This window comes from Pseudopipra pipra, chromosome 5, assembly GCF_036250125.1.
Source record: "Pseudopipra pipra isolate bDixPip1 chromosome 5, bDixPip1.hap1, whole genome shotgun sequence".
NCBI classification, from domain to species: domain Eukaryota; kingdom Metazoa; phylum Chordata; class Aves; order Passeriformes; family Pipridae; genus Pseudopipra; species Pseudopipra pipra.
This window is the reverse complement of record NC_087553.1, coordinates 53120906-53135644: the sequence shown is the minus strand read 5'-3', so window position 1 is coordinate 53135644 and position 14739 is coordinate 53120906. Positions and strand designations below refer to the sequence as shown.

Below are 14739 nucleotides of genomic sequence, written 5' to 3'. Positions count from 1 at the left end.
CGGGGTAACCAATTCAGAGAATATGAGGTATGCACAGAAATGCTTTTAGAGCTTCACAAGTCCATGCACTGAGATCTCGAAAAACAAGCTTGATCCTTGATACTGCAATGTTTTGCTTTCTGTTGTTTTGTGTCCCACTTGTATTGGAACCGTATGTTAGCGCTGAGGACACCATGTGGTTTGTGAGATCAGCTTTTTCCATAGCAGATCTTTGCACAACAAGGTTGAACACTTTTCCACAGAAAGAGCCCAAGAATCCTTGCCAGTCAGATAAAATGAGTTAAAGTATGAACAGCAGCTTCTCACAAGAATGCAATAGCAAAACAGAAAGCTGTTTTGTAATAAAGGGGGTGCAGAAACAACTGCCACTCTCTCTCATGATGTAGATTTATTCTTTGATTGGCACCTATGTAGTGGTGTCTTAATTAATCACTGTAAATATGACAGGTTGGATTGATAAATGACAAATGTAGGTTTGCACTTGCTCCTGCTCCTTGAACTGTTAAGAGCAGGGCTTATTGTAAAGTGATGATCTCAGTTCCTCTGGAAGTGACACTGTTGTGACACTGTTACAGTGCCCATTAACAGCATGCCAGATGGAATTTTGTTCTATCCTCACACTCATAAAATGATACTCATGGTTGTGGGAATGACTGTGTTGGGAGCAAGGGACAATTTTTAAAACAATCTTTATATAAACTGAAAAGCAATTTATATGTGTAAAAGAAATGTGCATGAATACAACAGCTGACAGAATTTTATGTTATATACCATTAATTACTTGAGCAACATAACATCACAGAGGGACATGCAAAGGGAATTTGTATGCTGATTTGGGGGAGTTTAACCATTAAAGCTATAATCCATGCAATTAGTTAGATTTTTTTTTTTGGTCAGCAATAAATTTTGGCAAATTGAGGAATCACACTACTCAGAGAATCCCACGTGACAACAGAGGGGAGAGAAACCACACCGTACCAGAGACTTTGAGTATACATTTTCTTGCCGCCTTCTTGGCCGTGGAGTAGCAGCTCGACAGCATATGCTGTTGACAGAAAACTCTAGTGCTATTACACTGCTGGGTGAAATCAGAGCTGGGTTTCTATTCACTTGCAAAGGTAAGGGAAACATGATATCAAGATCACCACCTTTAGCAATCGTGCTTTATTGTCTTTGAAGCTGTGATCTTAGAAACTATGGTCCTAGAAAATAACATATAATTTCTACCCAAAGTATGTACTGGGTACACACACTGTTGTATTTAACCCCACGTTCCAGAGGCAGCAATGTTGCACTGGAATCAGGCCCACCTCAGTAGAAAATTTGGGTTGAGTTTCTATTTCTGCAGTGGTTCAGCAGCTTGATCAGTAGGTGAAGCTGCATAATGAAGGTTCTCCTTAATTTCAAAGCTTGGTGAAATGGAGAAAGTGATCAAATTTACAGTTTTCATTGCCCTGCTGAAGAATAAAAATATGAGGATGAAAAATTCACATTCTCATTCCAAATACTTAATTTTTATACTGTGCATTTGGATTTCTCTCTGTGTTTTTCCTCCAGGTTGTTTCAGTATTAGAAGGTGTCCTGTCTAAATTGTCAAGATATGATGAAGGCACTTTCTTCTCATCATTAGTTTCATTCACTGTAAGTGTTTGGATTCACAGTGTTTCTGTTCTTTCTGTGCATAATTCTGAAATTGTGTACAATCTGTAGTAATAAGTACTTACTGTGTCTTTTATGCTTAATTTTCTAAAGGTGAAAGCAGCTGCAAAATATGTTGATGTTCCTGTAAGTAGAACATTTTTTAATTTATTTATTCTAGTGTTCATAATAATTCAAAAAGTAGGGGGGGTTTAGCTCACATTTTTTATTGTTGACATTTTGCTTTCCTACAGAGATTCATTATAGCTTTACACAGAGTATTTAAACAGTCACTACAACCCTGAGAGGGCATTTCATTTCCCTCGAGCAACGAGTAACTCTCAAAGCAAAGCTTGGAAAGGTTATTCTCAATGCACTTTTTCAGTTGTGGAAGAGTGAGGATTGTAACTTAGACAGTCTTTTGTAGGCTTCTTCCCATCATTTGGATAAATTGCAGTATAAGCAACAAGTAAAAGCATCATACTTGAATATCCATTATTTCTTGATTTGTTACTTCAGGATTCAACTTTGCTTATTTAACCTCTTCCTTGCTAAATCCCCATTTGATTTACCAGTGCTTATGCAATGGTTGTGTGGTTTAAATAAAAAATAAAAAGGGTAACTGCTGGAGCCCTTTCATACATAGAAGCAAAATTCAGTTATTAAAATATTTTTATAGAGTATGATAGTAGAATATCTTTTCTTTAAATAAGCAAAGAAAAAGTTATCAAATATTGTCATTGTCACTGTTGTTATCCTTTGTTCTCTCAGAAGTCTGTGCTCTCATCTTTTTTTAATGCAATTCTAAAAAAATCTTATTTTCCAAGCATAGCGAAAAAAAACCCAAGACTAAAATTTTTACATTAAAGATCTTACAAAAAATTAAATTACAATGTAGAAGAGTGCCAGACATGCTAGACTGTGTGGTGGCCAGAAAAACTTTTAGCAGTTCTATGCTGAAAAATACAATGCTTGCAAGCTGAAATGAATTTGTTTTTTTAATCCGTGTGTGCTAAATGAAAGGAGAAATATCTGTTTCGGGAATTTGTTATTTTGCTTTCTTTATGTTTGCTTTATTCATAAGATAAATTGTAATATTTCTGTTGTTTTCAGATGATGTTTTCAAATAATTTTTTTCTTAAGTGGTTGCATGGGGTTTTTTAGCTTTATAAATGCTCTTGTGTTTTATAAAAAAGACAAAAGTAGGCTCAGTCTAGCATTCAAAGGAATGACCTCATATCAAATCCAGTTAATTTAGTATACCTCTTGTTAGTATATTGTGCTGCAGAGGTGCCCCAAAAGGTCCTTGGTGAGGCACTTAAGACTCAAAAACCTAAGAAAAAATTACTGAACAAACAAGAAATTCATAGACTTCTTTCAGCTAACATGGAAAACTCTCCAAATTACATAGAATATCCATGAGGAGACATCAAAGTCTTTTACCATTGGCCTGCATACATTGACATTGAAGTTCACAGTAAAGATGAGACTGAAAAATACCTTTGCCACAAGCTCAGGGGAATATTGCAAATCAGATCACACAGGGATGCACTCACTACTTCAGAAGGAGAGGTTGGCAGAGCGGGGAGATGGTTGCTGGGGCTCTGTTACCCTTTTCACATTCACTGAATGGTGGCGCTTGACTTGAAGAAATGACCAGATTGTAGACAGGCTGACAGGATCCTTGTATTGTCACAGTGTCTTTGCTTTCCAGCTATCCCACACACCTTTCCCACAGCCCAAGATACAAGCTGGACTATAGTTCCACAGTTGTAAACCAGAAGTGTAAACTGTACTTCTGTGAGGGTGTGGATCTGACCAGACAAACATTTTCCAAATTCTAGAGGACTTTTTACCTGGGTTGAAGGAGTTTTGTAGACTGTGGTTTGATTTTGCTTCCTCACATTCTTCTCCTTGTTGTGAAGATGTAGTTGAGGCCAAGAAGAGCCATCACTGTCGCAACTGACAGCGAGTGTCCAGTCTGAATAGCGCCTAAAATCACCAGGTGTTGAAGTAGAAAATTACAGCTGCAAAAGGAGGCTCTGAGTCATCATGTCACAAGGTCATCACCTGGGCTCGAAGCTGAAGTGAGAAGTAGAGTGAGGGACAGCACAGAGGGAGGAATCTATGCTGAGCTCTTGGCAGTGTGATGGTAACCTAGCAAGTCTGCACTGGAGCTAATTAAATGCCTCATGTGCTTTTATTTTGATCTGATACAGTATTAAATCTCTTCTTGTCCCTCCTTACCATATAGCTGCATATATGGAATTGACTTAAAAGTGACCACAGTAGGCCCTTTCTTTTGATGGAGTTGCAAATATGTGCAGAACTGCACTGTGTTAGACAATGGAATTCTGCCCCTGTGCCCCACCTCTCTCCATTCAAAGATCTTACTTGGTCACCTTTGATCACTTGGTACATCTAGGGGAGAAGGAGGCAGGGGCAGGGGCAGGCCTTTGGGGGTTTTCTGAGAGTGTGAGTTCAACAGAGTTTTTTATCTTTGATTACTAGGATTTGGCAAAGAGGGAAAAGTATGCTGGTTTATAGTGAAATAAGTAGAAACTAACTAGACCAAAGAGAGCTTAGAAGAAAATTAAAGTAGTACTGAACAGAATGTTTTAGAGAAGGGATAAGAGGTAAAGGAGATTAAAAAGTTAAAAGGTAAATAAAAATAGAAACACTAAAGAATGCAAAAAAGAAGGAAGACATTCTTGGATGATACTTGGTCATTTTGAGGAAAAGGCAAATTCTATTGAGAGGAAGTTTAGACATCAAATAGTTGGGCATGAAATTGCACGCTCCCTAGAAGGCATCTCTTAAATGCTCAAGGCCAGGATGGGAAAGATAGACACAGACTTGTGGTTCATTTGGCAGATATGTTTGTGAAAATGTTGCTGTCTACCCTTCCATTCATTAATCTTGCCAGGGAATTATGAATAATTCCATGCAAAAGGAAAAAAGGTGTTTTGGGGTATTTTTTTTTAACTGTTTAAGAAAACACACAACATAAGCCTCCTTTTTTCAGAATGCTCTTTATGAAGTGGGACATATGCAGTCCCGAGGAGCTCTCATTGCTTTCCCCAGCCATTCATATGGGGCTATATGGGCACTGCATATGTTTTGGAAATTGAAATATCAACAGAAATACTAGCAACAGTGCAAAATTGACCAGACTAAGAAAAGTAACAACAATGGTGTCTTGTGATTTCCTAAAAATAATACTGGAAAAATCTAGTTTCTGTTATGCTCTTTTTATTGGTAATTGTCACAGTATGCCAGGCTCTGACATGGAATAAATTGTGTCTGCTGTGCATGTGAAAGAAACCAAGTGTTTGAAGGAAAACAACACAAGTGTTACAAATATAAATAGTGCATGAAGAATGACATTTGCTCTCTTGTTAATGCTATGTTTTGGGTGTTTGGTAATGCAGAAGCTGATTTGGGAAACTTTTTTTAAACAACTCATCAAAATCTGCTATGACTCTTTGATAGTTTCTTTGAAAGTCCAAGCAATCTGTAAGATATCAGACAACCTGTCTGATATTTTTCTTTTTTAAAAAATATTCTGTTCACAAAGACAATTAATTAATGAGAACAGGGAAAGAATGCAGTAGAATTAGAGGGAAAAAGTGTATGTTGTTATCTCAAATGATATTATTTCTTAATCATATAGATCATTTCATTGTGTTCAATTTCTCATAATGTAAATAAGTTTTGCACTCAAATAATTATGTCTCTAGCTGGTCATTTTTACACACATTTGCCTCATTTACAATACAACCAGAGCAATTACTCATACAAACTGAGCATCCAGTTACATGCTTTTTGTTTGGAGAGGTATGTTTAAATCCTTTTGTAGGAGCCAGTAATCTATGCCAGTCACTTAGAGGGCACAGAAGGAACCTAATCCTCCCTCACTTCATGTGGGCCACCTGTCATACCAAGTGGCAGAGAGGCCATTTGAAGGACCCAGGGCTGACAGCAGTGCATAGCTCGCACAATGCCAGCCCTCTCACTCCGCTCTTGCCTTTATGTGGGGATCAAAGGTATGAAAAGGGGCCTCACACATGTGCCAGCATTTGACTTACGGGGTCCTGTAGAGGCCAAAGAAGGAACCCTGCCTCCTACCAGGCAGATACACATGGGGACCTTCCAGCTACCTCCATTTCCAAATATCACACTTGTGATACACACATGGCCTCATTTAGCTGGTTTTAAGAAGGAAATGGCATTTTGTGGGAAATGAGCATTTGTCCATGTGTGGCCATACTGTGCCAGGCATTTTTGAGCAGATTTTCTTGAAGAATTCTGCTCAGGTCTTCTTCTGCCCTCCTCCTCCTTCTCCTGTGTATACCAAGACCTGGGAACTGGCCCTTCTGTTTTCAGATCTGTAAAAACAGGGTATTGTAGAATCGGAGGGAAAGCCCTGCAGCATCTCTTTTAAGTCAGCAGTATTTTTGAGATACCTCCTAAATGGTGATCAGAAGGATGACTGCTAATCAGTAGGAAAGCTAAAGTAGCATAGTAAAATATCACTTTTTTGGTGGGAAAAGCATATTTAAATACCCAATTTTGTCATAGGAACTGTAGCATTTTGAAGACTTTTTGCACTACAGAATCAAAATCCTGGTGCAGACACTTGCATGCCTATGTTGCCCTGTGAATGCAATGAAACTATATGTATATGAAGAGGTGTTTGCTTTTTTTGTAAATGCTTGCAGAATCACAGTACAAGTTCTACATGACAGTTTTCAAAATACACACATTTCCTCTTTGCCAAGGTTGCTTTTTCTTCTACAAGAAAATGTTTTGGAGAGAGAGAAAATACATTGTATTCTTTCATTTAAGCAAAATCTTTTTTTTCACAACCATGTGAGATTAAAATATTACTTCTATAATAGACTGATGCACCTTCTTGCCTGGCTTAAGTATTTTGTTTTGTAAGAAATGAAGGGGGTGATGATCTTGCCGTGGGTACAAGTAGTTTTATTCCAAAAATATTTTAATGATATTTTAATTCTGTTATTCCAAAGCCCAACTGATGAGCCTTGCAGTATTTAGAAAAGAAATTTCAGGCAGTGAAATTTTCCAACATGCTCTTCATTTAGTGGTGGACACTGAATAGGGAACTCCTGTGTTCCTCACAATAGCCCCCTCCAGCTCATCACTTCTTTTCATTTCATTGTTACATCCACTCTGTAGTTAAAATGACTCCCTCCAGGATGCAAGGGAGGGAAAAGAGGTGGAGAGCAAACACAAAACGGGATGAAGTTTGTTATCGTATAGTTAGTCTCTAACATCTGCTCTCATCCTGGAAACATTACTGCTTTGGCAGGATAGCAGCTTGGTAAAACTAGTTGGGGGTTTTTTTGGTAATACAAGTTTGTTTAACACCCTCTGATGCTAAGAAATGTTCTGTGACAAATGCCAAAGTGAGAATAAACATAACTGAAGTATTACAAATGTACATGATTTTTTTTGAGGTTTATACCAAACTGTTGCATTGCAAAATGCTGTGCAGAAACTGAGGTGTACCTTTCCTGTAGGAAAATGCCTAATATTAGTGGCAGCATTAAGCCTGTAGCAAACCTTTCAGCAGCAAATATTTGAATGCCTGGAAACCAAGGCAATGCAGCATTACTTTTCACTAGGTGCTTCAGGCTAGTTTTGAAGTGGGAGCCGTGTGTGTCAATGATAAAACAGTTTCTACAACATCTTGGAAACTGAAATAGTGTATTTTAACATTTGCCTCCTTGTTAAATAGACATTATATAGTGTTTTCCTGTTAAAAGGGAGAAAGTTAAGCTGTTTCTTCTTTATCTGAATTTGTTGCTATGAAAAAGTGCCTGTCAATCAGGACCTACCTACCAGTGAATAGTAAAAGAGACAACCCGCACCTGTGGGATTAGGTGCAGCAGCAGGAAGTAAGAGCACTTGCAGTATATAATTAACAAGGATTTTTAAATTTTTTTCCTAAACAGCATGTTCATCTTGCCAGGTTAACTAGTGATTAACCCTAAAAAAGAATGTGCTGAAGCCTACACCCTTGTTTAAACTCATTCACTCACCAGTGTATTCAGTTACTTGTGTAACCAGCGACAGAGTAACCCTATTTACAACTCTTAATTTCCTGGTATTTTATTTGATCTCTTTGTGTTTCCAGTTTCTCTATTCATCTCTTTGTCTGGTTCTCTTTCATTTTCAGATAGGCAAAACATCTTGTCTGCTATTCTGAACAAAACAAACTTACAATAACTTTCTATCTATCATAAAAAAACACCTTTTTTCTTGAGGAAATTTTCAGACAAAATATCTTTTTTTTATACTTATCTGGATAAATATACCAGGTTAAATTCTTCTGTCAAAGATGTGCAAATAATTCTCATTAACTTCAGCAGATATTCTGCCAAAGATTCAGATAAGAATTTTTTTTATATTGAATATAGATGTGGAGACTAGAATACTTCAGTGTTTCCAATATTAGTAATGAAATGCCCCCGTGACAGTTATCTAAAATATATCTCAGTTTCCATTTGTTTGTCTTTTAAGGTACATGAAATTTCTTAATTGTTGTTTGTTTGTTTAACTCTACATTAACTTGGGTTTTTTTCTGATGTTTAATAATCCAGTACAGAGCAGTAGAGGATCATGTAATCAGATTTTTCCAACTCATATAAAATTCCTATTAAAAAACGTTAAAACATTATGTACACAGCAATAAAGCTGTTTTGATGCATATAATAGCTTTCTTTTCTTCTTCCACACGTTTGGAGAAAACAAATAAATTGAATGCATGTGATATGCATGCAATAATGAAGTATTTGATATACTGTTGGTTCATTCAATGTTTAATGTGTGCTTTGCCCACCATGAGCAAAGATGGTTAACCTGCAATGATTTTGGTGAGGTTTTAAAACAGAGTCATACTTTGGAGTATTGATAATCTACCTTACCCAGACTTATTTCTACTGTAGACAGACAGTGTTTAAAAGGAAAATTAATTTTTTTCCACAGCAATTTCAAAGATAATTATCCTGCACACTTTAAAGAAGGATGAAGTGTTTAAAAGAACTGTAATTCTAATTGGTAAATGTCACCAGCTGTTGCAGTTACTCTTACTTGTGTGTATTCTTTTAATGATTACACTCCTGTGCCACAAGCCACATGAAAATATATTCACTAGGTGTGAAATTCCCATATGTCATAGCTTCAAGACTAGGTAAACATCTCATAGATAAGGGGAGAGTTAATGCTGATGGGAAATGTTGTTATTTAGCTTTGGCTATCTGCAAGAACATTTTTTATTGAACTTAGTAAAGAAAAAAATGCATGAATTGGAGAACCACTAGGTTTTAGCACCCAGGTGAAGATTCATTAATACATTTGAATATATATCTCCAAGAACTACCATCAGCCCTTCATTTGTTAGATTATCTCCTTCGCCGACCTCTGGAGATTTCAAACTATTTTTCTATTACTCCTCTGAGTTAAAACTAGTCCAATTCCTGTAAATTGCCTATCAGGTTTTAGAAAATACATAAGGTTTCAACTGACTGTATTCTTTTGTACTATCGCAAATGAGTATACTGAGGTAAAGTAGGGAGTCTTCTGTTTTAATTCTGCTTTACTTTGTGATTTGTCTTAATACAAAAACATTTCTGTCACGTTTTAATGAAGGCACATTTTCATGAAGGAACTCTATTGATTTCTGTCAACCAGGTTTTCTAACAGAAAACCGTTTTATCTATTGAAATCTTACATTTTTATTTCTATGCTTGGGATTGAGATGTGTGATGCAGATAAAAATATAAATGGTCCTGCTTTCCTTTTAAGAGTTTCACGTAAGCATATATGTATGGGATAAGTTTTTGCAACGAGCTTTCACTGCCCCTGGAATGACCAATCCAAATGTGCAGGAAACATTTCAGCTTTTCACTGTGAGTTTGAGAGATGCTACAAGTGTTAAACCTGGTCATCATTCCACATTTAACTGTTACTCTTAAAAAATGAAACTGCCATATATGTACATGTATAAATGAAAACGAAAATCTTCTCATTTTGGAACATATTTCGATATATGTCTGTAGTAGATTTAGGAAAAATAGAGCTAAAGTTCATGATCCAGGAGGTTTCACTCGCTGCAGTTTTGAGGAGACAATGCTGTCATCTTATTACTGTAATAGGATGACGACAGTTTTTGGGCAAGTTTTAGTATGGGCATGTTGCACCTTTCCTTCCCTCTTGTGCTCAGACCTGTTCATATACATTGTAAAATATTGCACACAAGATAATAAGAAATGGGAAAAATGAGAAGTTATCACTTGCAGAGTAGAAAGGAAGACCTAATATAAAATTATATATAAATATTTTAACTGTATAAGCATGTTACGCATAAATGTCTTTAAAATAGGCTCTGTTTTTATGGGGTTGTTCATATGCTGTTTTCAGGCAATAACAGTTTCTGAGAAATAGAAATTACTTATGCCTTGGAATTCAGGGACTGGGTATAACTGCTTTTATCCTCCTTCCCTAGAACTGTTAATTATTCTGTACAGAGTAAGCTTCACAAAATCCAGATCCTTTATAAATAGCTTTGTGCCAAGGCTAACTATGAAGTATTATAAAACTTAGCTTTCTTTTGCATGCCCAGAACTTTATAAGCTATTATTTGGGAGCAAGTGATGCTTTTACAAACTTACTCACATAGAAGGCATTTGCAGAAGACCTTCCAAAGTGCCTATGTGCAATCTTGGTTCCTGTTAGAAAAAGGTGAACTCCTTACCATCACTGCATATGCTGCCAGTAAAGGGGATGTTGCAGGCTGTTAGGAGTGTTAGTGTGGAACAACTTTTTGTGGCTTCAGAGGTCCAGAAGTCACAGCTGGGCAGGAGAGAGCAGTTTCAGCCATTGTTGTGGCTGTCCAGAGGTAGTATCACATGCACACAACATATCCTGGCCTGTCTCATGTTTGGGATTGTGGTATGAAAATTATGCCTAGTCTGCTGTTCATACAGAACATACAGTGGTATGAGAAGGGAAACATTTCAGTCCTTGCTCCTTCCTTAGCCATCCTCTGAGCTGATTGTGCCAGTGCAACAGTTTCCAAAAATAGTCAACCTTTTCATGCCAATGCTGTCAGAAGTGCTTGAACTTAGTTTAAATTACAGTTAGTTGAAGCTAACCTCAGAAACAAACTTCAGCTGTACTTTGGAAGCAAATTGCAAGAAATCTGAGACAATGAAAAAGGAAATGACTCCTTTCTCTTTTAACCATTTTCTGAATGTGATAGCAGGATTTGGACCTCCATACTCAGGTGGAGTACCTATGAAAGCCTCACTAACAAAAAAGGGCAAAATGTCCAGGTTTGCCATTGATGTTACCAGAGAGCCAAGACTTCATTCCATTGCATATGGCAATGTAGATTTATGACTCAAAGCATCCATAAGTTAAAGCACGGAGAACTTTATTAATTGTGAACCCTCCTGAACTTGTTAACTAACCCAGAATTCACAGCAGATTTTGTAAATATACATGTGTGAACATTATAAAATATCTCAGCTTTCATTATGTTTAAGTATAACTTCTTGTAAGTCTCAGTTGTTGAGGGGTCTATCTTCCCCTTCCCACTACTTTCTCCCTTCACTTTATGTCTCCACAGAAACCAGGGATGGATCTAGCAGACACCTACATTATGTTTGTTCGACAAAACCAAGATATACTTCGAGAAAAGGTCAATGAGGAAATGTACATAGAGAAGTTATTTGATGTGAGTAACTACCCTTTCAAAGTTTTCTGGTATCACTGCTATATCATAAGGGATAAACTGCACTTTGATAATATCCAACAAGTTTAGATATTCTCCCCTGTTGATAATTTTTTCTCTTGCTTTTTATTTACAAGCTTCAGCTGTCATGGGTGGCCTTTCTTTAAATACTTTCTGCATGAAACTTTTAAATGCTAGGAGGCAGAAGTAAAGTTTTTAGAAGATTATTATTTGAAATAGTCATTTTTCCACTGTGAGTAGTCCAATTATATTCCACCTTTTGATTTTGAATTTGTTAATTAAGAGAATCGGATTGGTGTGGGTTGTGAATTCTGTTGCAGACCTAATTTTGCTAAATTAAGAACTTGCACATATCACTTTCTGCTTGTATACAGAAAGAGGCCAGTTATGCCAGGTACATCTATGGGTTTGACTGGTACTTTTGTGGTATGACTTTTAGCATTTTGTTTTATGGATTTTTAGTTTAAGACTTCTAATTTCTTAAAGTTGACCAAACATTTATTGAATTGTCAAACTCGTTTTCAAAATTCTAATTTGACTTCTGCAAGTTCAGAGTAATGCTCATTCTCAACGAGCACATAGTAATTTCCTCGGGTTGATAGTAACTTCTGCAGCCTCCCTCCACTCATTCCTTTGCCTTAATCCCTCATCTTTTTGTTAGATATGATCACATTTCAGTTCAGTCAAGTTCTGACCACTAATTTATGTTTACTCTGTCCCTTTCTGAGTTGTCTGAAGAAGTAGCTATAGGCAGCGGAAACTGTATCTTCTGTATAAATTTAAAGCACTTCACATGTAAAATATTTGTAAAATAAAATTTATTTTATTATAAAGTTGGATAAATTTATGCAACAATTATCTCAGCCACTTACAATTAGGTAGGAATTTGAACAGGGATAGAAGTCATCTCTGGCACTGTGAAATGGAATTTATTACAAAACTAATTCTGGAACATAATACAGACTTTGAAATGTATTTATTTGTGTCATCTCCTAAGTATTTTAGAAAGCTTTGCTGGCAGTTTCATTTAATTATGCAAGTTACAGCAAATGTTTTCATAACAGCAATTCACAGCCTTTACTGTGACACTACAGTTGTGGCAGTCACAGAAGGTCCCATAACATAGACTCTCAGCCATGGTATGTCATGTCAGTGTTTGTTGTTTGTTAGACTGGGTGGTCAAAATAAGACTTATCTCTCAGATTTTATATTTCCAGACACTCCCATGCAGCTTTACAAAAAAAAAAAAGTATCATCTGTTTTAATAAGCTAAGTGCTAATATGTGTGAAAAGAATGATTTTATAAAAGCTTTGATGCCCTGCAGGGGTAGAAAAATTATCATCCATCCAGCTGGCACCTTCACAAAGTACTAAAACCGTATTAGCAACTTCTGCTTCAGTTTGCTTTTGCACTGAATCTGCAAGCATATGTTTCATTTTCAAGTTTCTATTTTTTTGTTTTTCTTTGGGGTTATTTCTGCTTATGTTGTCATTTTCTGAATGTTAATAAAATTATCTGACTAAGGCCAAGTCTAGCTCTCACTGGAGAGACCACATTGACTTTTTTGAGGTAGTGGGATGGGACCAGGTCTCAGGCTATGTCCACAGCAGTGCACTGGCCAGGGACCAGGCACAGGCCTGAGAGCTAGCAAGGGATCATCCACACCAATAAGTCATCAGCACAGTTCCTGGCATGATTTTGGGTTAGCACTAACCCAAAGACAGTGCTTCAGTACAGCTGGATTAGCATGGGTTAAGGACCTCTTCCAAATTTCATTTCAGCAATTAAGCTTTTCAGCACAAGAAAACATCTGTATGGATCCAAGTTCTGACGTAGCACTTGCCTTTGAGATTGCAAACCCATTTCTGACCCCTTTTACTCCGAAGTATGCATTGTGTGCTGTCATGGCCAATGCTTGTATCTGTAAGAAAACAAAAAGGATGTATATGTATTTTGTGTATCAAAAATCTATTTTTATCTTTATTTTTCTTAACATAGGGTGGTATTACATTTCTGTATAACATCACACTGGGAGATATAACTGATTGGACAGATGCAGATAAAAGCATTAACAAATATGGAAGCTCATACCATGCAGAAATTTAAAATAGTTATCTCACTCTGTAATTCACCTTTCCTGGGATTAATTCAGATTTAGGACATTATAACTGAGCAAGATTTTGTCCATGATTTTTAATAGGGTTTTTTTAAATTAGTGATATAACAAAACCTACTACTTATAAATTCAAATCCATCTAGTTATATTTCAATAGAAATAATAAGATATATTCACATTTTTATGTAAATATACCTCAAGCCATTCGACTGGCTACAGTTACTTTCCCCTTAAAACACCTTGTATTAATATCAGCTAAGTAATCATCAGCCAAGTGTAAGAGCACAAGTGCATGTTCCTGTGCTACATCCAGGGAAACACCTCATCCAGAAAAACAAAAACCTGACTGTTTTATGCGCTAGAGGTGTTAGTTATAAATACAGATGAGATCAGGCCTTGGATACTATTTTAAACTCAAAAAAATGTATAATTGCAAACTATTTATGCACAGATTTCATTGATTTGATTAGGGCTGCTATATGCTAACAGCTATTACAGTGACCAAGCAAACATCATACAAAGTTATGTACATAACAAAGATCATTTAAATATAAGAATAGTATTGATACAAGTACAGATGTCTGCCAGCGGGTCACAATATGTTAAGGTTTGGAGTTGTAAAGTTGTTTATCTACCTGAGAAGCCTCAAACTAGGAAGAAGACAAAAAATACATGGTGTTTTATGGTGGTGCTTGATAAGCCTAGAAAAGCACTGCCATGCTATACAAAATACAAAAATCAGGAGAATGGAATTTAAGTTTGTGATATGAATCCTTACGTATGAGAGAGGTTCAAATCTCCAGCGGACTTTGAAAGAAGACTGGGTGGATAGTTTTTTATGCACCATCTTTAAACCATTTAAATCCTGTGCTTCAGTACACCTGCTGATCATGCAGTGGAAGCAAGGTGGTGGGGTTTTTTTCCTTTCTTTCCTCTGACAAACTCAACTTCTGTGTGCATTTTATTATTACCTCCTCTAGAAGAGCTATAGACAGCAGGCAGAGCAATATGTCTGGCTGCTCCTGGTAGCACTGGTCTCTCCCAGATGAACATCTTCTTGTTCTCATAACTAGTCAACAGGTTTGAAGTCACAAAGATTTTTCACTTGGTCAGTTTGTCAGAGACACTTAGGAATTTTTGTCTTCATTTGCAGTCTGGAGCATGATCTTCTTCCTAAAATGAGCTGGGAATTTTTCCTGT

At 36.6% G+C, this 14739-nt stretch overlaps 1 protein-coding gene across 9 annotated transcripts in view; it reads left to right on the top strand.

The window, feature by feature from the left end:
* The window catches only part of CADPS2 (calcium dependent secretion activator 2), a 288094-nt gene that overhangs the window by 253914 nt on the left and 19441 nt on the right, over window positions 1-14739 (top strand). For all 9 annotated transcript variants that reach the window (XM_064656126.1, XM_064656123.1, XM_064656127.1 and 6 more), the window contains 3 exons: window positions 1558-1641; window positions 1753-1785; window positions 11297-11404. In XM_064656126.1, the coding sequence (XP_064512196.1) occupies window positions 1558-1641; window positions 1753-1785; window positions 11297-11404 (225 nt within the window). The remainder of the gene's footprint in view (window positions 1-1557; window positions 1642-1752; window positions 1786-11296; window positions 11405-14739) is intronic.